The 21,604-nt window shown below is 49.7% G+C and overlaps 1 protein-coding gene across 5 annotated transcripts; it reads right to left on the reverse strand.

Moving 5' to 3' along the window:
• Window positions 1–1,664: 1,664 nt before the first annotated feature.
• celf3a (cugbp, Elav-like family member 3a) lies at window positions 1,665–21,604 on the reverse strand. Of its 5 annotated transcripts, XR_003890250.1 has the most exons (15): window positions 21,450–21,604; window positions 20,716–20,869; window positions 19,701–19,783; window positions 10,144–10,192; window positions 9,283–9,411; window positions 8,559–8,638; window positions 8,085–8,228; window positions 7,485–7,629; window positions 6,195–6,368; window positions 5,931–5,990; window positions 5,753–5,857; window positions 5,296–5,439; window positions 5,064–5,196; window positions 4,276–4,343; window positions 1,665–2,586 (listed from the first exon to the last, which is right to left on the reverse strand). XR_003890250.1 is itself a non-coding variant. In XM_029845117.1 (14 exons), exons 2-13 carry the CDS (start codon window positions 20,858–20,860, stop codon window positions 5,069–5,071), a joined length of 1,359 nt encoding a protein of 452 aa, XP_029700977.1. In that variant the 5' UTR covers window positions 20,861–20,869; window positions 21,450–21,604; the 3' UTR covers window positions 1,665–2,586; window positions 5,064–5,068. The 5 variants fall into 5 exon arrangements, 4 of the variants coding, with proteins under 4 accessions (XP_029700977.1, XP_029700975.1, XP_029700976.1 ...); XM_029845117.1 differs by lacking the exon at window positions 4,276–4,343 and having other exon boundaries at window positions 6,195–6,344; window positions 9,283–9,408; XM_029845115.1 differs by lacking the exon at window positions 4,276–4,343 and having other exon boundaries at window positions 9,283–9,408.

A 21,604-nucleotide genomic window follows, 5' to 3' on the forward strand; every position in this document is an offset into this window, starting at 1 on the left:
ACGCAAGAAAAACAAGCCGGTGATTTCTACACATATTGTGATCTTTAAAGGATCAAGGGCCAAAGACCCCCGAAATACTGAATGCCACTAAAAGGACAGAAGCCTCACCCATGATCATTTACTGAAAAACTCGTGAAAATCAGTAACTTTAAAGTCAGACAAACACAAGCACATTCTTCCTTGGCGTAGTTGACTGCCATAAAGTTTGATATTGGAAGACAACACGAGGAAGTGACAGTGATAACTTACACTGATGTCCTGAACTGTTTCGTCTTCGAGTTGCATAGGGCCTGGATCCGTCTGGTTAACTGGATCCAGGTTGAGCTATCTGTCAGAACACAACAAAGAATCTAATACGGCTTTCAGATATTGTCCACAAATGTCGAGGGTAACTGATACAGTTCAATGCAGTATTATGCCAGGTTACATAGTATAGTATTTTGATCAAAGCCCCTTGGCCGTGACCCTTGAAAGATCAAGGGTCATCGTCTCAGATCCCCTGTCGTATTGCTGTTTGATCTCATTTCTGCGAGGCCAGGCATCCCTTACCCTGTTGTGTGACAATGTACTTTTTTTTGGTTTTAATTCTTTCTTTTTCTTACTTTTTATCATTTAAATAAAATACTTAACATAGTTTGATTCAATTCAAAATAATCTCTCCTGAAAGTTCCTGCAAACCCTTAATTTTTCTACTTTAGTGCCCAGAAGATAATGAAAATCACACGGATGGTTTTGCTTATAGTACTATCTTTGCCGAGTTTATGTGATAATCGGCATTTTAATGCTTTTGTGTTTGTTAATTCTATTCAATTATTTATTATATCACTTTAAATAAAAAACATTAAGGCCTTAGTTGGCTGAAAGGAATGCTGGAGTCATCCCAGCATTCAGCTGATGGGCTACAGGAATACACCCTGGACAGGTCACCTAGTCCAGTCTTTTCTACTAGTTGTTTCTCCTCTAGTCTCCAGAAGATATTGACTTTGATAAAGGAAGATATAAAGTTGATATTAAACTTGAAACAAATATTCTTTACTCCTGCGCAGAGTGGTACACATCTCACACAATTACTATGGTATATTTCTACCCACCTATTGTACAATAGTGTCTAATTCAATATTGCCCGCAACGTCTGTATTCAGAGTTGCCTCTTTTTTTTAATATGGCCTTAGAACGTAAGTTCTATTGATAGAATGGTGACGCAATATTTCCCTTCCTGTCACTGATCGCACCTCATACAGGAAGGCATGTTGCTCGTCCCGACTTGCCTGGGCACATCAGGCCAAACCCAGTCATGTCAGACACAGAGCTATTGCGCTCCTAAGCGTGTGCTACACACATTCCTGTGTTGTATTCATATCAGAATGTGATATTTATGCCAAACCTCCATCATCTGTTAGCTGCTGCTTACTGCTGATCATTGTGTGCGCCGGAGTCATCCCAGCAGTCAGCAGATGGGCTGCAGGAACAGACCCTGGACAGGTCACCTGCCCATCACAGGACACACACACACACACACACATGCATGTTTTGGAGAACCCCCCACAGACATGCAGACCGTGCAAACTCCACACAGAAGCTGTAGAAACTTTTAGCTTAACTGTTTATTCTGACAAATATGTGGATTTTTTTTGTAAATGACACAATGACAGATGTTTTTTTTCTAAACTGTACTTTATTTTCATTTAAAGACATATGTTTTAAAACAGCAATTGTAGAGAATAAATAAAGAACCATTGTTTTTTTTTGTTTGTTTTACGTCCATAGGTACATTTATGTAATTAAAAACTCTATAATAAGTGTGTTCATTGTCTTGGATGCTCTCTTTTTTTTTCTTAAATTAAAAAAGGAATCGTCACGTTTCACCCATCTCATCAAATTGATTACCAAATACATTAAATGTAAAAAAAAAAAAATCAAGATAGAAAAATTCCCAGCCCTTCCTTCCGCTTTGTTAATTTGAAAAGTGGCAGCAGAGAATCTTGTGAAGCTTTTTTTTTTTAAAACTACATTTATCCAACCAAAGTATGTAGAATGAGAGGAAATCCTTTTCTCTCCCTTCTCTCGAATAACCCCTTGATTTCTTTTTAAATTTACGTATAAATAATAAAACTAGCTCTACATAACAATATTACCAGTGGTAATCGTACAGAATAGATTTTCTTTTGCCTTCCACTGTGCAGACTGACCTTCTGTAAACTCCATAGACCACAAATCACACTATACAGTAGGACCCTGTTTAGTAGAATAACATCAGTGATATGATTATTTTTTTCCCCTCAACATGTAGATCTGGCTGCTGACATAGAGTATGTACATAATGTGAATGAGTTCAGCCGTGGAATGATTGGAAATCTGGAGCACTCCTCGCCTGGCAGAAGCTGATTCTCTGGATATATTTGTCGCTTATATTACTGCTGTTGTCGCCACCTCTGTTATTTTTCTTGTAAGCGGGTACATGAAACTGTTATTGTGAGATGTTGCTCCTGTGCTATCGGTTGGTTGGACAACCAAAAACAAAAAGGCTGGGACATCCCGAGTGGTTTTTCTTGATTGAACTCTTAGGTCTTTTTTTTTTTTAAATTCCTGCAAAGAGGGAAAGAAGGAGAGAAAAACAACAGAGAGCGTTAAAACAAAAAAAACCCCACAAAACCAGCAAACGCATCATTTTTTTAGGCTTTCTGGAAACATTGTCACGCTTCAGGGACGCCTCTGTCATCAACGACCACGCATGCAGCTGAAGTAGCGACATTCTGCTGCAAACGTGCGCACACTCCTGGGAAACGTTCTCGAATCCATTCAGAACATGCAGAGTAGGAATTCTGGCGGAGATAAAGGCTCCCAGTTTCCAGAAAAGGATTTGACATGATGAGATTTGTTCCAATGACTTGATGAATGTATTTACGTGGGGGGAGGGGGAGATTTGAGATCTTACACCTGCAGCTGCAGCGAAAAAAACAAAAGAACTTTGCCCCCCACCGGTAATAACTGCCTAGCAAGCAGTCTTTAGGTTCATATTGGAGTTCATCGTGCAGTCAACGGTCACCGAGTGCTCGGGAGAAAATGTGAAGTGATTTTTTTTTTGTTGCAGGAGAGTTAAAATCACATATTTAGAGGTGGGAATGATGTCAATATTGGTATTTTGAGAAGAGGATTATTGATATTCTTTTAAAAGTAGCTCCAAGAGTAATGAATATTAACTCATTATCTCCTCACCATCTATGTCTGGAGTAGATAATCCACCAAACTTAATAAAACTGAAGGAAATAACGGCTCCTTCTTCAAGCTGTGCATTTAGAGCTTAACCTAAATCCTCATTGATGCATGTCTTCAGTGTCTGCTCACCCTCTCAGAGGGTTTAATGCAGTAAACGACAGGGAGAGGTGGCCTGGTGAGCCTCAATAAAGCTCTCTAAATGATGCTTTTATTTTGGAAGAATCTGGCTGCTCGGTTTCCCTGTGGGGCTCCAAACCTGCCGCTGGATGCAGAATCGACGCAGGTGTGACCAAAGGTGTGTTCGAACGCATTCAGGTTGAAAGTACTTCAAAATTATCGTTCTCGTTTGGAGTTCCAGAATTCCTAAAGAGGAATGCAGTTCCTCAGCCAGCAGAACACGGAACCAAGAGGACTCTCTCTCTCTCTCTCTCTCTCTCTCTCTCTCTCTCTCTCTCTCTCTCTCCTCCTTCCATCACACAAACATACCAACATAAACTCACAAACAAAAATACACACACCTTGTTGTTGCGTCACACTTGCACAGTTACTGACAGACATCATGTTGGGGAACACGCTCGGTACAGTTTGAGAGGCACAAAAACAGGTTCGAGGCACAAAATCACTTGAATATTGAGTCACGAGCAAACAAAAACCCGCACTCACCGAAAACTACCACAGCAACCGACTAAACAGGGGGAACGTGTAAGAATGATGATCATGACAGACGACAAAAAGAAACTCAAAAACAACGTCTCCTCTAGTGAGGAGCAGCAGGGCTGGTTTTAGCCCGTTTTATCGGTTTTTAAGCATGTCATGATAATCGATTGCTTACAGATACTGAGGTGAAATGACAGTTATTGATCAGTTTGCAAGGATTCAAAATAATAAGAGGAAACGCACACCGCACCAAACACATGTTGATGGTCGCCACAGTAACCCGCCATGCAGTTCAGCATGGTGAATCAAGGCGACGGCCCCAGATAGATGAAAAATAAAACAGTACTGCTAACCATCACAGGCAATATCGCCACAGCAACCAACACAGGCCAATTAACTTACGACGCATCGAGAAGGAAGGGGGAGGTTTTTATAGCGACGCACGTCTCCACGACATATGTGTGGACAGTCTCAGGTGGTGTGATGTTAAAAAACAAAATACAATAAATGAAAGTAAAATAAAATGAAGGATGGACAGAACAGTGGTTAGAAAGAACACATGAGTTACAGTCTTAGTCAAAGTTACCGTAAAGAAAATAAAGTGAAGGAACGATGGAACTTTTACTGCACGTTCGGCCTGATGGTGTTTTCAGGGCTCATTAAAGTTAATCTACTGTAGCGATTATTGACGTCCTGTTCCACGTGAGAGACAGACATTTAAGTCCCAATTACATCCACTCGCTCTCTTTAACTTCCTGGCACATTTCTAGCAGTTTATCAATCAATCAGAGGATTTTTTCCTTTAATTATATTTGGCCACTTATCTTCAGCCAATTTAAGACACGGGGGGAAGGGTCTATATAAATATTAGGTACTCTCCAGTTATTTAGCTTTGAATTCACTAATTTGGACAGGATAAATTAATCTTATGTTGGACGTCACCGCTTCCTTTCAAGATACAGCTGCTGCCACCTTGCGGTGAAAAGGAGTAACTGTTCTGGTATTTTTTTCAGGAGCTCCCTTATATCCATTTGTCTGTACTTATTCTTGGTATGGAGATCAGAGAGAGCACTAAAAACTGTCTAGAGTAAATAATCTATCATGCAACTACTATCCAATAGCTATAACACGCTTCTGTCTTTTATGCAGGTTTATTTACGGGACAGATCACATCCGTCTACATAACTTACCTCCTTCAGTATGGCCTGTTGGCATCCTTGGGCCTCTTCAGCTGAACTTTCAGTCTCTTCATACCGATCTGGAAGCCGTTCATGGCCTGTATGGCAGTCTGAGCGCTGGAGGGGTTGTCGAAACTCACAAATCCTGAGGCACAAAAAACGACAGAATAAAAAAAACCAGCGGCGGTCGCGTTAGCAGGGCGATTCACACAAAAGTGTCAAACCGAGCAGTAAATCTACTAACCGAAGCATTTACTCTGGTTGGTGGCGCGGTCGACAAAGACCTTCGCGGAGATGACATTTCCGAACGGCAGGAACATCTGCAGGATCTCGGAGTCGGTGAACTCCTGCGGCAGGTGATAGATGAAGATGTTACAGCCTTCAGGACCTGAGCAGAGGGGAGGCACGGTCGTGCAGGCATGGGAAGGGAAAAAACACAGGTTAGGACCTTCCTAAGTGGAGAAAAGGACCAAATCTGCAGTTACTGTGCAGTTTAAGTGATGGAAGTGAATCATGAGGCGAGTAATAAACATTAACAAACTTAGCATCAAAAACCCCAAAAACTCCGCCATCAAAATACAAATGATAACGCACAGTGGAGGGTTTGAATGGAGACTTATTCACATTGTTGAGTGTTTAATTTGCAGGGAAATGGGGGGAAACTGGAGTGTTCCAGTCAGGGCGGCGCTCTGTCCGCTCACCTTCTCTCTGCTGCAGCTGCTGCGGCTGCTGCGGCTGCTGGGCCACCAGCGTGTGCTGGTGGGGGAACGGCTGCCCCACCAGGCCGTAGGCGGCAGGGTAGGTGGCTGGCGGAGAGACGTTAAGGCTTGTTAATCCAAACCACGCTGAAGGCGGATGAGAAGACCGTGTGAGGCTCACCTGTGTAGTGCTGCATGCCTGTGTAAGCCTGCTGCAGAGGATCCAGGACGGGACTCTGGGCTGTGGCGGGGTAAACACACCAATTAGCTGCACACACATAAACAGAAGCCTAATTGCTATCTAGGGCACATCGGTGCGCTCCAAATAAAAGGAAGCCATTAGTTTAACTTCATTCGCTCTTAATCGGGCTGACACTGCTGCGAGATAAAGACGAAGCCAATATCTGCTCAATCGTAGATGCGGCCGGGGGGGGCGGCGCTGTACCTTGATAGGCGTGAACGCCGTTGGTGTACAGTGCGTCGGTGGCTGACTGGCCACTAGGCGGCGCTGGCACCGACGCGTAGCTGTTCACTGCAATGGGCGGAGGCAGAGCAGGTACAGGTGTGGCTGCGATGGACGGTGGCGTGCTGGTACCTGCGCACACCAAGGTTGGATGAACTGCAGAAGCGTTCAAGAGCAAAGATAAATATTCAAAACGGGATATATTTGTTGCATGAGAGTGGATTTTTATTTTTATTTTTTTCGCAGCTGAGCAGCTTTGAGACAAATGCTACCGTAATTATGCTAATGACCCTGTAATGACAACGCTACCAGTGTGACGTTTAAGGAACCCCGGAGAGTCTCTCACTCCAGATGTGCCGCGAGTCCTTTTTAATGAGACACAGTGTTCTAGGTTGTGTACCAAACCCCAAAATACACCCTGACAGGATGCCCCAGCGGGAGATGGGGAAAGAAACGTGAAATGAATCTCCTCACAACAGAATGTGGAGTATTTTCAGCACGTGAGTCACGCTTTCTGGAAACAGAGCCCCAGGATTCGTCTGTCACATGTATTTTTAACACGCTAGACAGCCACCTGATTCTGTTATATTTAAGTATTTAAGACACTAAGTCAGAATAGTTAACTTTGAATAAAAGACACAAATGAACCTGAATATGGTTAAATGAAGAGACACTGACAGGCAACATTGCTGCTGTTGACTCAGCATTTATATTTAAGTGTTGACTTTTTAATCTACAGTTGAAATAAGAATATAAAGTGGCCCTCTAACGACTTCAATTACAAAGGTTCTGCAGTAAAAAATGCCAATTTTATTTGTTTTATTCAGATTGTTATTCCTAGTCAAACTGAATGATAATAGCCTCAAACTGTCACTTTATTTTAGACCAGATCACAACTATATCACACACACACACACACACACACACACACACACACACACACACACAACAGAGAACAACAGAAAAATACTCAAGTTGATTAATCAAATTAATTTGATTTTAAGATTTATACTTTCTGTATTTTGTAGTTTAAAGGATCGCTCCATTTGTAAAAATCCCCATTATCAACCTGGCTTTACTAGAGTATCTATAGATTATTCACAGTGGCTGTAGGAAGTCAGTCAGAGTTTTACTTCTGATTTAAAACATAAAGTCCGATATCAGGGAGGACTTAATGGACGTTCTGTCCTTTCGGGTCAACCACTGCTTCGGTATCTGTCCTCGTTTCGGGCAGGAATCGAAGCGAGGCCGGACGTTCCTGCCTCTCATTACCTGAGGAGGGAGTGATGGATGCGATCGGCGTGGCGATGATGCTGCTCGGGTTAAGGGCGGCGAGCTGCTGCATCTGTACCGCCGCCACCGTGGCAACGGGAGAGAGGTAGGCCGACTGCGCCACCAGGGCCTGCTGCTGCATCAGCTGAGGGGCGGAGAGAGGGAGAGGGATTGAGGTCTCACAGAGGAAATGTGGCGTTTAGGGGCACACGTGCACGCTGCCGCCGCCCTCCTCTCCCCGGGAGGCTTTTACAAGCTAGCTCCGGCTATTTACTATTGGCTACGGTTCAATCTGGGGAAAAACAACATTTCAGCAGGGAAAAACCGAACACTTTCATAATGAGGAGAAAAAACATGAAGTCTGACAAATGCGAACACGTGCAAATGAGCCAAATCAGAAACCATTTGCAGCAAATGGTCAATTAGCGCCGGCGAGAGCAGTAATCGAGCTTTACTCTGCAGTAAGTTGCAATTTAGCCCACGTCAAATGATCGCAGGAGGCCTTAAAAAGCCCCCCAGAACATCTACACGTCACACAGACAGAGTACTGTGTGTGTGTGTGTGTGTGTGTGTGTGTGTGTGAGTGTGTGTGTTCCTCACAGCCTGTGTGTAGGCATTGTAGGCCCCGAGGTGCAGGGTCATGGGACTGATGACTCCTAGCTGGGAGGCCACCTGCTGCATCCGCCGCAGCGATCGCTCTTTCTCCGAGTCGGCAAACTTCACCACCAGGCTCGACGAGGCGCCCTGTGGCGGAAACGAGAACACTCATCTGTCATCGGGCTCCTGCGTGCACGCGCGCCGGGACGGACGGCGCCGCTGCCATCCTGTTACATCATCAGCACTGGAGTTCGTCCTTTTCAGCTTTTTATTCATTTTATGCGAAAAGCATAGAAAAACATGAGCAGTTCTTTTTTTCTGAGCGTGTGTGTGTGTGTGTGTCTGAATCAGTGGAAAAAAGAACTGGTGACTATTAGCTGAGTCACCATGATGAGTGTCTAAATTACTGGATTTGAAGTGTCCACATTTTGGAATATTGTGAACGTGTGTGTGTGTGTGTGTGTGTTAAAAACTCACCGGTAAAGTACGACTGCCGTGCAGGGCGCTGATGGCAGCCTGGGCCTCTGCGTTGCTCTGGTACTTCACAAATGCACACCCTACATGAAACAACACACTCTTAAATATGGCTCTCTCTCTCTGTCACACACACACACGCACACACACACACACACTTACACATACAGCGACGACTTCCCTTTAAAAACACATTAGGAGCCGCTTTACATCTTGTGCTTCATCAGTTACTGTGGCGTCATTAAACAAGAGACGTTCATTGGTTCATCAATCACGTCCATAAACCAGCAACGGCATCATTAGCTGTGACCCATAAAAGCTACGGCGTCATTAGTCAGGCCTAATGCAACGGATGCTCGGCAGCCTTGCGTCTGGCTCTGACCTGTCACCTGGATTTGATATACGTAATAAATAGATGTCATCGCGATAATGGCCTTTTACAAGCAGCGAAAATCTGTATTATTATATTGTTGCTCAAAAGAAAAGTCCCATAATTCTAAACCAGAATTACTGGAGATTTAACAGCAGAGCAGTGAGAAGCAAAAAAGACCTGATGATTAATGGATGATTCTATTGTCAATTGGGGCTTCTTAACTGGAAAGAAAATAAATATCACCCAGATTTTAATCGTAATTTGGGAATTTCAGTGTAAATATTTAATATTAGTTTCCTGTCAATGAATCGCAGTTTTGGTTTGTGTTTTTGGTCAGGCAGGAGCTAAAGATACCTTTGCTTGTACCGTCAGGCCCACGGAGCACCGTGCACTCCTCGATACTTCCAAACGGTTCGAACATTTTCCTCACGTCGGCATCAGTCTGTTGTTTCCCCAGCATGCCCACAAAGAGCTTCCTGTCTTCTAAGGGAAGGGAGATTGCCCAGAGAGGCAGATAAATAACAAAAATATAGTAAATTGTGGATACTCTGAGTGATTACAACGTTTAAAGAACTGGAAGAGAGTCTGTGTGTGTGTGCGCGCGCGGGGTGGAGTAAACCCTGCGATGCTCGGACCCGCCAGCAGGGGGCAGAAACACGGAGCGCCACAGAGGCAGCATCTGGCTGGTGACTCAAGTGTTTGTCACCCTCTGTGCTGTCAGAGAAGCTGCTCCATCTGTGCCCGTCTGTGACGGATCAGAGCAGCATTTCTGCATGTTTTAGTCCACATGCACGCCGCTAATGTTACATTCCTCCATGTTTGTGTGTTTTTATATCCGAGCAGTATCGGCCTCTAGCGTAAAGGTCCCAACAGCTCTTTAGCTGTAGGGCTCTTTATGTGTAGTGCCTGAGTAAAGTTGTATTTTCACTTCACAGCTTTCACAAACATGAAAATGCAGAAATGAGCAGCAACTCGCTGCTCCGCGGCCTTGTTGAACTGCACATTTTACACATGTACTGGATTCAAACATGGACCTGGCAGCAGGACGGATGCGTGGAATAATAATAGGAAAGCTGCAGAAGCGGCTGGGTGAAGGTCACATGGTTTACTCGACCAACGCCGCCATCTCTGAGACGCTCACGACTGTTCCGGGTCTTTGTGTTGGACGTGTTTGGACGGGTGCTGCGTTTGGGCCTGAGGACAGGCGTCTCTTACCCCCTCTGCTCTCGCTGTCTGCCGGCTTCACCTGGATCGGGCGGTTCATCTGGGGGCAGAGGAAGCGACAGTGAGGCGGTGTTGGTGCTTTGATCGTTCGCTTTACGACCATTAAATGACGCCGTGACGCAGCCTCCCTTCCCCGACTCCCATCTATGAATTTCCTCTAAGCTCGTCTCTCTCTCTATCGCGTAAAACCAGGAAAGGCACACCCCCGCAGGATTTGGGAAGTGATGAGATTAAGAGCGCTCGCCGGCTAATCTGGATTACAGGAGCACACGGCATCGGAATCATGGGAGATTCTGAGCCTGTCAGAGGGAACAAGGGTTCCCAGGGCGAGGAGGGGAAATAGGAAGAACCGTAAAAAGAGTTTCTAAATGACAAGGAAAAGATGGACGGATTAGGCGACCCATAATTCACCAGGATACCCGCTGCTGAAACAAATGCCCCCCCCCCCCCTTTTCTTCATCTTCGCGATTATTGTCCTCTCCAGAGTTCACAAAAGCTCCATATGAAGCCGCACGTACATCGGCTCCACCTTTCAGATGTGTGGGGCTGAAAGGAGGCGCTGAAAGGAGGCATTGAATGGGGAGAAGAAAGAGCGGACCGATGGGAGACGGGTGGGATTGAGAGGGATTGGGGAGAGCATATGGAGAAGAGGGTGGAGGCGGGGGGGGGGTGATCTTTGCAGCAGACTGACACTCTGTTAGCTTAATGAAGGTCTTAATTATGGAGCTGCTGACATTTCAGCCAGTCACTGATCTCGTGTCACCGATTGATCCGCTGTGATCGGTCACCAGGAGACACTATTGATCCTCGCCGCCGCCACGTTCCGCCGCCCTGGCCTGCATGCCCAAAGAGCGGTCCCCCCCCCCCCCCCCCCCCCCCCGACGTCCTCCCTGCCGAGAAGACCCCCAATTAAAGGGACGTATTTGTGAATAGTAATTAATAGTAATTATGGTTGAGAAAGTGGTCAAAGTCGAGTCTGTGCGTGAAGAGACGGACATTTAACTGCAATAATAATAAAACACAAGATAAATTCACGACCACGACAGACGTCCGTCTACGACGAGTTTCCAGGATTGTCTGAGCCACAAACGGGCGATCCGGGTGGACGGACAGGTGCATAACGGATAACAGGAAAATACGCGTTGCCATTATTTTTACAGTATCGAGAAGAAAAGAGACCAATGAAGGTTTGGGAGGAGCAAGACATCATAACGTGGCCACCAGGCACTATTTAGGTACTAAAGCAAAACCTTGGCCATAAATATGTGATGCTAACAGAAGGGGACGATGACCCCGTTGGTACCCTGTTGGTACCCTGTTGGTACCCTGTTGACCCTCTTGACCCTGCTGGTACCCTGCTAGTACCCTGCTGGTACCCTTTTGACCCTGTTGACCCTGTTGGTACCCTGCTGGGACCCTGTTGACCCTGTTGGTACCCTGTTGGTACCCTGTTGGTACCCTGTTGACCCTCTTGACCCTGCTGGTACCCTGCTAGTACCCTGCTGGTACCCTGCTGGTACCCTGTTGGTACCCTGTTGACCCTCTTGACCCTGCTGGTACCCTGCTAGTACCCTGCTGGTACCCTTTTGACCCTGTTGACCCTGTTGGTACCCTGCTGGGACCCTGTTGACCCTGTTGGTACCCTGTTGGTAACCTGTTGGTACCCTTTTGACCCTCTTGACCCTGCTGGTACCCTGCTGGTACCCTGCTGGTACCCTTTTGACCCTGTTGACCCTGCTGGTACCCTGCTGGTACCCTTTTGACCCTGTTGACCCTGCTGGTACCCTGCTGGTACCCTTTTGACCCTGTTGACCCTGTTGGTACCCTGCTAGTACCCTGCTGGTACCCTGCTGGTACCCTGTTGGTACCCTGTTGACCCTCTTGACCCTGCTGGTACCCTGCTAGTACCCTGCTGGTACCCTTTTGACCCTGTTGACCCTGTTGGTACCCTGCTGGGACCCTGTTGACCCTGTTGGTACCCTGTTGGTAACCTGTTGGTACCCTTTTGACCCTCTTGACCCTGCTGGTACCCTGCTGGTACCCTGCTGGTACCCTTTGACCCTGTTGACCCTGCTGGTACCCTGCTGGTACCCTTTTGACCCTGTTGACCCTGCTGGTACCCTGCTGGTACCCTTTTGACCCTGTTGACCCTGTTGGTACCCTGCTAGTACCCTGCTGGTACCCTGTTGGTACCCTGTTGACCCTCTTGACCCTGCTGGTACCCTGCTAGTACCCTGCTGGTACCCTTTTGACCCTGTTGACCCTGTTGGTACCCTGCTGGGACCCTGTTGACCCTGTTGGTACCCTGTTGGTAACCTGTTGGTACCCTTTTGACCCTCTTGACCCTGCTGGTACCCTGCTGGTACCCTGCTGGTACCCTGCTGGTACCCTTTTGACCCTGTTGACCCTGTTGGTACCCTGCTAGTACCCTGCTGGTACCCTGTTGACCCTGCTGGTACCCTGTTGCTACCCTGCCGGTACCCTGTTACCATGCCAACAGATGAGCCCCCAGCTGTGGTCGGTTTCCACAGTTAATGTTGAAAAACAAACAGTGGAATTTAAAACCGTCCTGACGTTTCTGGGACAGAGGGATGGATCCTGGTCACCTTGTTTCTGACATTAATGGCTCTAGTTTGAGGAAACATCTTTGTGTGAAAATGTGTCTTATGCCTGTTGCCCATACGCCCCTGGGGGGGGGGGGGGGGGGGGGGGGGGGGGGGGGGGGGGGGGGGGGGACGGGGGGCAGGAGAAGCCTGGCGGGGGTGATAAGGAGATGAGCAGCAGATGGCTCAGGAGATTGGATTTTGAATATACAAGAGGGAAAACAAGTCAGAAGTGGAGGCCATCAAGACTGGGCCACTACAAATCGGCATGGCAACCAGCCCCATCATCATCATGGCAACACCCCCCCCCCACCACTCGAGCCGCGGCTCCCTGCGTCAGGTAAACAAGGCCGCCCTGAATAACACGCAAGGAAGAGAGGGGAGGAAAACAGATGAGGAGGACAAAGGGCGCTCCTAGGTCGAGGGATGGGGGGTGGGGGGGTGGAGAGAGATGGGGGGGGGGGGAGGGATGGGGGGGTGAGGGGGGGATGACGGCGGCAGCTCTCGTGCCTGTTGAATGCACCTTGAGAGCAGATCCAGCAGCGTCACAACTAATGTACACACGTTCCAGCCCCCCCACCCCCCCAATCACCCCCCCACCCCCCACCCCCACCCCCACAATCACCCCCCCCCCCCCCCCCCCGTCGCTTTAACCGTGTTTACAAAAACGTCCCGTGTTGCACGTTGACAGCAGGGGCGAAACCAACCTGGTCAACAGCCCTTTTCACCACTCAGTCACTCCCCCCCAGCACTGAAATTACACGCAATCATCCTCTGACACACACACACACACAAACACACACACACACACACTCAGCCCCGACGGTCACAGCAACATGAACACACGTACTTAATCTTTTCCGCCCTGTGATGCCGTGGGGGATTTCACATGGATTATGGGATATTAAATCCATAGATTATCCAATCAAATCGCCGCGCGACCCCTTTCGCCAGCCCAGAGCGCACGACTCCACCCAGCAAACACCGCGTCGGCGGGTTCACGAGGATTCTGAATAAAGAGTGTGTGTTTGTGTGTGTGTGTGTGCGTGCGTGTGTGTGTGTGTGTGTGTGTGTGCGTGTGTGTGTGTGTGTGTGTGTGTGTGCACGCGTGTTTGCTCGGAGCACCTCCCCATCCGCTCCATCACACAGCGCTGGTCATTGCATCGTGCCGGTCGCCTAGCAACCTGCCATCCCTGGTCCCCCCCGTCTCCAGGCAACGAGACCTGCGGCCGTAATCAACCCGCCACCTCCGCCCCTCCTCCCTCGTTTCTGTTCCTCTCCTTTCTCTGCCACTTTCTGCTCCCTCTCTTCTCCATCTACCTCCTCGCCACACACACACTAACACGCTGGCGACACACTTCTGGGGGGGTGGGGGGGTGTCAGCACAGGTGGAAATTGGTGTATTCACGAGGCAAAAATAAATACATTGGTAAAAAAGGTGTATCTGACAAAGCGAGAGAGGCGGCGATGGAAAAGTAGAGCAGAGTGAAAACACACACACACACACTCTCTCTCACACACACACACACACACACACACACACACACACACACACACACACACACACACAGTTCAGTAATATTCAGCCAATCATCTTGTGGTTGCTGTCAAAGCAACATCCCAGTGTCATCTCTCTCTCTCTCCCCCCTCTCTCTCCCTCTCTCACCCTCTCTTTCCCTCTCTCTCCCTCTCTCACCCCCCCTCTCTCTCTCTCCCTATCCCCCCTCTCTCTCCCCCTCTCCCCCTCTCCCTCCCCCCCTCTCTCTCTCTCTCTTTGCTCAGGAACAACAACAACAGAGATACAATCCCATAGTGGAGGAAGAGAAATATCGGAGGTGTGTATGTGTGTGTGTGCGTGTGTGTGTGTGCGTGTGTGTGTGCGTGCACGGATGGTCCGACCCTTTGATGTGACCGACTGTTGGTCCTCTTTTGTTTTTTTTAATTGCGGTGTGGCTGACGAGCTGCCTGCTCCGCTGCGGCCGTGCGGCGTGCGCGCACTTCAAAGCGCAGAGCAAGTTCAGTGACAAAGCACATGCGCCTGCTACACCCCCCCCCCCACACACACACACACACACACACACACTATTCCCCAGTAACAGATGTCTGTATTTAAGCTGATAAACACACTGCCTCGTGCACCTCCAACCCCTGCCACCCACCCTTCAAACTTTCATTTATCTCCCCCTCCCCTCCCCCAACCGTCCCTTATTACCCCCAACCCCCCCCCCCCCCCCATTTACCCAATCCCTCTCTCGTTCACACCCATTTACCGCCTCTATAACTCCAATCTGCATTCATCATTACAGTCACCCTGGGGTGGCGTGCAGAGGACGGGCCCTCTTCCTTTGTTGCCGTCAGTCAGCGGTCGGTCCTGCCCCCCCCCCCCCCCCCCCCCCCCCGCATTCATATGCATGCGTATGTAAATGAATGGATGCATGAATGCGCGCCGGATACATTCATCAAGTGAGCACATTCGCCGTGAGGCTTGCTAATTGCTATCATCATCCTCATCATCATCCCCGCTACTCAGGAACGCCGAGGCGTTGCTATGGAAAGGGGGCGGAGCCTCCAGCGCCCGCTGACACGTGGAGGAACCTCACATGCGGATGCTGGGAGACAAATCCGAGACGCTTCTGTCCTGTCGGGCGCAGCGGAGCGTGTTTAACGTCACTCCCCACCTATGGATGCCGAGGCTGGGGGGCTAACGGGGTGTAAACAGCAGCTCAACAGTGAGCATGCAGGCGCGTGCTCACACACTCTCCCTCCTCACACACTCTCCCTCCTCACACACTCCCCCCTCCTCACACACTCCCCCTCTCCTCACACACTCCCCCCTCTCCTCACACACTCCCTCTCTCCTCACACACTCTCCCTCCTCACACACTCCCCCTCCTCACACACCCCCCCTCTCCTCACACACCCCCTCTCTCCTCACACACTCCCTCTCTCCTCACACACTCCCCCTCCTCACACACTCCCCCCCTCACACACTCTCCCTCCTCACACACCCCCCCCCCTCACACACTCTCCCTCCTCACACACTCTCCCTCCTCACACACTCCCCCCCTCACACACTCTCCCTCCTCACACACTCCCTCTCTCCTCACACACTCCCCCTCCTCACACACTCCCCCTCTCCTCACACACTCCCCCTCTCCTCACACACTCCCCCTCCTCACACACTCACTCCCTCCTCACAAACTCCCCCTCTCCTCACACACTCCCCCTCCTCACACACTCACTCCCTCCTCACAAACTCCCCCTCTCCTCACACACTCCCCCTCCTCACACACTCCCCCTCTCCTCACACACTCCCCCTCCTCACACACTCACTCCCTCCTCACAAACTCCCCCTCTCCTCACACACTCCCCCTCCTCACACACTCACTCCCTCCTCACAAACTCCCCCTCTCCTCACACACTCCCCCTCCTCACACACTCCCCCTCCTCACACACTCTCTCTCCTCACACACACTCCCCCTCCTCACACACTCCCCCTCCTCACACACTCCCTCTCTCCTCACCCACTCCCCCTCCTCACACACTCCCCCTCCTCACACACTCCCCCTCCTCACACACTCCCTCTCCTCACACACTCCCCCTCCTCACACACTCCCCCTCTCCTCACACCCCTCCCCCTCCTCACACACTCCCCCTCCTCACACACTCCCCCTCCTCACACACTCCCTCTCTCCTTTCCTGTGTAAAAAAGTCTGCGCTATATTTAGCGTATGCATTTATGTCAGACTATTGATGAAAGCCCTCCGACTCTGCCCCGTCTGACTCTCTGTGGCTGAGCAAATGTCAAGCTCGGTCAGATGTTCCACCCTTAGCGAGCGGGGCTTTTGTTTTTTACCTCTTCTAGGGGCGGATCAAACACAAAAGGCCTCACAGCTCCGAATTTGACCCCACACACAAATATTGAATGAAGCAACGTGAGCGTAGCACACAATAAAACCAGTAACTTCCATCCATCCTTATCTTTCAGGTGCGCGCGCACACACACACACACACACACGTGCACATGGCCTTTATTAAACCGTGTTAGTGCAAACACCTGCCTTCCCTTCCCCCACTGTACATGGAAACACACACACACACACACACACACACACACAGAGTTAGTTCCTCATTTGGGCACAGTTGCATTATTAAACGCTCACCGTGGTCAAAATAGACAGCAAAGCATTGTTGCATATTAATTTAAAAAGTGAGCGAGAGAAAATATAGTGAGTCTGTGCTGAAGCAGGTGGGAGGTTCTTCTCTCCCGCATGTGCGAAACATTCAACCAACCAATGTGGTTTTGTTTCATTACGACACTAAAGCGGCCCATTAGCCTAGCATCACATTCAAGGCTCGCTTAAATAAGCACGATTATGTCTTCCAGAAACTCGTGTAAGCAGCGGTGGCATCACGTCGTCATGGGTCCAGCTGTCAACCTTGGTTTTATGGCACATGACGAATTAAAACTCAGCTCGCCGGATAAAGAAGGAGGATTCGAGGAGACAGAATTAAATTTTATGCTGCTGCTTTGAGGAATCTGAATCGACTCAGACTGCAGGTTGCTTTAACGACAACATGCTAAGCTAAAATATCTAACTTCAGTCAGAAATGTTTTTTTCACCCCAAACTAAGAGATTATTTGTGTTCCGATCTTTTAAAATGATGTGACATCAGTACTAACACGGTGAACCACTGGCTCGGTCTAAATGATCCAAACTAAGGATAATAAAGTTATTACGGTCTTTTAGAAAAATCCTTTCAATAAAAATAGCAACGATTCATTTCATCGCCACAGTCATTTTAGTCCACCCTTCTTATCACACAGCAGGAATTGATGTCATTTTCTTTTCCTTTGAACCCCAAAAGCTGCTGATTTGCCCAGAAAAAAAAGGCTCAAAAAGACGGGACCAGACAGGACATGAGGACAAAATGTCCACGCAGGATTGAACGTTCCTCTCCGGAGCGAATCTGCTGCGTTCCCTGTCTCCGTCTCCACGATGGGGTTTATTCCTCCTGCCTTTTCACCCCCCCCCCGCCCACCTTTGCCTCCTGTTTCGAAGGCTGAATTTGCTTTTGAGGCTCTCACTCAGAGACGGACTCTCTCACCTGAAATTAAACACAGGGCCAGGTGCCGCCGTGGAACAGCCATCTGCTCGCCCGGCCTGACTTTTCTTACTCTCCTTCCTGCTTTCTTCTTTTCCATTGTTAGTGAGGCAAAATCACAAAGGAAGGGGGGGGGGACTGACCCAGAGAAGAATAAAACGCAGGTCTGAGCGCTAATGACATCCTTTTTCTTATGCACATTCAGGTGTGCCTCCATTCAGACTCCCCTCAGCACTGTAATTGCTTTCATGTTATTTCTTTTGTATCGTCGGGGCCACAAGATGCCAAAGTTAATTATTCTCTGGCAGAGCAGGTGCAATTAGATGACAATTACACCACAGCTGGTAGCAGGGGTGGGTAGCGGCTCTCGTCCATGTGGGAGCTAATAAGGTGGTTTTCATCCGTTCCCCTATTGGATGATGCAGGGTGGAGGAGAGGGCTGGAGGTGGGGGGGGGGGGCGGGGAAGGTACGCAGGGCACAGCCCCCTCCGCGCAGCTTAAGAGGTAAAGAGGCCGCGAGGGGTGAGAGCCACTGGGATGGAAAGACTGGGGGGAGGAGGGGGAGGACGTGGCGCTGGGCCCTGCTCATCCCCTACGAGAGGTCAGGGAGGCGATGCTGCTGTCATGCTAACAATGGGATTTCTTTTGTCCCCCCCCCCCCCGACAACACCAGGCTGCTCCATCTGATTCCAACTGTCTGCACATCCTACAATAAAGCCCCCCCGTCTGAGGGACGACGCTCCGGTGCTGAACCGATCGAGAGGTCGAGCTCCGGCGCTATTAATGATCACATAATAGCCTGATTATTAAGGTGGGGGGCAAATATCAGCGGCAGCGGGGGGGGCCGTCACTGGAGAAACCGTCCTCCCGGCACCAGGTCGCCGGCGGAAAAGTGACATGTTACCTAGCAACCATCTTCCAGATAAGCGAAGAGGAAAACCACATCCGGAAGTGTAGCATTTCAACTACAAACATAAATATGCAAAAATGGGGGTTTGGAGGTTGTTTAATGTTACACGAATCATCAGCTATTCTGCTGATTTGCCAAGTCAAGAAGATGGTCATCAGCAAACTATATGTTTGGTTGCTATAGCAATAGTTAATACGTGCTTGAGCTGGTTTTTCCCATTGATGGGGTGAAATTCCAGCCTCTCTTTTATAGATTTAAACATTAATATCATGACTTCATTGAGGACGCTATTAATAATTAGCTTTATTAGCATTAGCTGCATTAGCATGTTCAATAGGTGCCTTTTAGTCATCTTGTAAACAGTTTGCTAATAAAGATTCACAAAGTCAAGCAGCCAGAATTGTCATTGAGCAGGATTCTGACTAAAATAAGCCAAAGGAAAGAGCAGCGCGGCCTTGCTGGAGAAAGAGGAAGCAGCGGGAAGTCTGGGGGAGAACTCCGTCTCAGTAATTCCTTTCCTCGCCGCCGCGTCTCTCGTTATTACAGAGACGCTGTCGCCTCCTATTTAGCTCCGGAAATGTCATCTGGCAGCGCACCTGCTGCCTGGCTATGCTAATAAAGCTAGCTTTAACTTTGATTGGAATTAAGATGGAGGAAGGGGGGAGGGAGAGAGAGGCAGGGAGACATCGGTGGCGTGCCCCCCCCCCCCCCCGCTCATCACGTGACTGGCTGACTCACGCCATCGCAGGACGGATATGGAAACATGCGCGTGACCTTTACCGCAGCCAGTCAGCCACGCCAGAGAGTCAGGCGTGCGCGTCAGAGTCAGGCGTGCGCGTCAGAGTCAGGCGTGCGCGTCAGACTCGCTACCGTGTCACGTCGAGCTGTGGATGACCCCCCCCCCCCACGAACCCCGAAGACACACTCACCCCGGGCAGCGTCTTCTGTTCGTGCAGTGCATTCTGGGCTTTGAGGGCGGACTCACGTGCGCAGTATGTCAGGAAGGCACATCCTGGAGACAGAAACAGGCGGTAAAGGACGGTGCTGTTGCACGTCGTAATTTAATCTGAAGCGAGCTGCCTGGAGGCCAGACGCACGCACGTCCAGGGCCCAGTTATAAATCTGCCATTTTTAAATGCCCTTTGGCAACAACGGGGGGGGGGGGGTGCTTTACACACCTGGGGTCAAGAGGTCAAAATCTATAGGAGAGAAACCGATTTCTGCCTGATGTAACAGAAGCCCGTCGTTACGATCAAACATAACGATCGGCGACGTTTCCTGTCCCAGCCTAAACGAATGCGGCCCCACATGAAGCTTCCATTAACCTTTAGGGGCCCCCACCCATCATGAATATGGAGAATTATGCAGAGTAGGTGCTGGGGGCCCGGGAGCACCTGGCCCCCACCTCTCCACCACGGATTCATGAAGGCTTTTGTTTTGCCGACGTCTGAATTTGCATTCCAAATGACAGCGGGGGGGGGGGGGGTCGCGCACGTGGACGCGCCGGCCGACACCTGGTGGGACGACGTCACCTGTGCTGAGCCGGTTCTGAGGAAACGGCTTTAAAACAGCGGTTTCTGTTGAGGAGCTCCACAAATCTCCCAGCATGCACTGCGGGCGTGCTTTGATGCTTTGATGCTTTGATGCTTTGATGCTTTGATGCTTTGATGCTTCGTTCAGCGGGTTCTGGCGCCCATGAGCCCGTGAACGGGTGCGACGGCGTCCTCTGAGCTTAACGGGCAAAAACTGGCAAATATTTGCCCGTAAAACATTAAAACCTAAGTAAATGTTGGGGGGGGGGGGGGGGACTCATAGAATCACAGGGGGCCACAAAGAGGCTATTTGAGTTTGGCTAAATGAGGCTCATCCTGGAGGACACAGGTAATCTGACATCACCCCCCCCCCTTACTCCCCCCCCCCCCCCCCTACTGCCCCCCCCCTTACCTTTGTGCATGCCCGTGTATTTGTCCTTTATCACCGTCAACTCGTAGATCTTCCCGAACTGCTCGAAGATGGGCTTCAGGTCCTTCTCCTCCAGGTTTCGGGGTATCTGCCCGATGAAGAGCTTGATGGCGTCGGGCTCCTTCATTGAGAAAGTCTGGGGGGGGGGAAGGGGAATGGGGGGGCGGAGGAGGCCGTGAGGAGGAGCAGACAGGAGCCCGGAGGCTTCAATTCGCACTACACAGGAGGCGCAGATGGAGCCCGAACCTCCTCCACCCTCGGAGACACCGAGCAGGTCGAGTCTGACAGATCTCAGCACTGGGGGGGGGGGGCAGAAGAAGCGAGCTCGCGCGTTGGTTTTAACTGTTTAATGAGAATATCGATCCGCTGCGAGCAACAATTGTGCGCGCGCGCACGTGTGGCGGCAGAACCTCACAGCCGAACCTTCACGTTTCCGTCCGACAGCGCCGAGCATCGGCCCAAAGACGCGAGGGTTGAGCTTTTCCCGAACCAAATCGGTTTAGGATGTAACAATCTCGGCGCGTGTGCGTGCGTGCGTGCGTGCGTGCGTGCGTGCGTGCGAGCAGGTTTCTATGAATCGACTGCAGGAACATGAGTGTGTCAACACGGCCGCAGAGACGCGCGCGCTCTGACAACAACAATTTCCTGTCGTGATTTTGTCTTTTTTAAAGGTTCGAGGCGTTAAAACGCGCACCTGCGTGCGCGAGAGCTCCTACCTGCGGCGCTGATCGCGGTGAAGAATCGGCGTGATCGCTGGTGCCTTCCTTTTGTCCCCCCCGCTGTTATTTAGTGAGCGGCTCTCAGTTGTTCCAGTTCATGTGTCTGGAGGAGCGGCTCGGAACCAAGTTAGGCCTGGACCCCCCCCGGAACC

Source organism: Takifugu rubripes, chromosome 12 (assembly GCF_901000725.2).
Source record: "Takifugu rubripes chromosome 12, fTakRub1.2, whole genome shotgun sequence".
NCBI classification, from domain to species: domain Eukaryota; kingdom Metazoa; phylum Chordata; class Actinopteri; order Tetraodontiformes; family Tetraodontidae; genus Takifugu; species Takifugu rubripes.

What these genes read in the sequence shown, in the direction of transcription:
- celf3a (XM_029845114.1), bottom strand. Translation starts at nt 20,860, where the DNA reads ATGAAGGAGCCCGACGCCATCAAGCTCTTCATCGGGCAGATACCCCGA. An exon ending in ACAATGCCTACACACAGGCT is followed by an intron (nt 7,630 to 8,084) that starts GTGAGGAACACA and finishes TCCGCCCCTCAG; the next exon opens with CTGATGCAGCAGCAGGCCCT. An exon ending in AGGCATGCAGCACTACACAG is followed by an intron (nt 5,858 to 5,930) that starts GTGAGCCTCACA and finishes TCTCTCCGCCAG; the next exon opens with CCACCTACCCTGCCGCCTAC.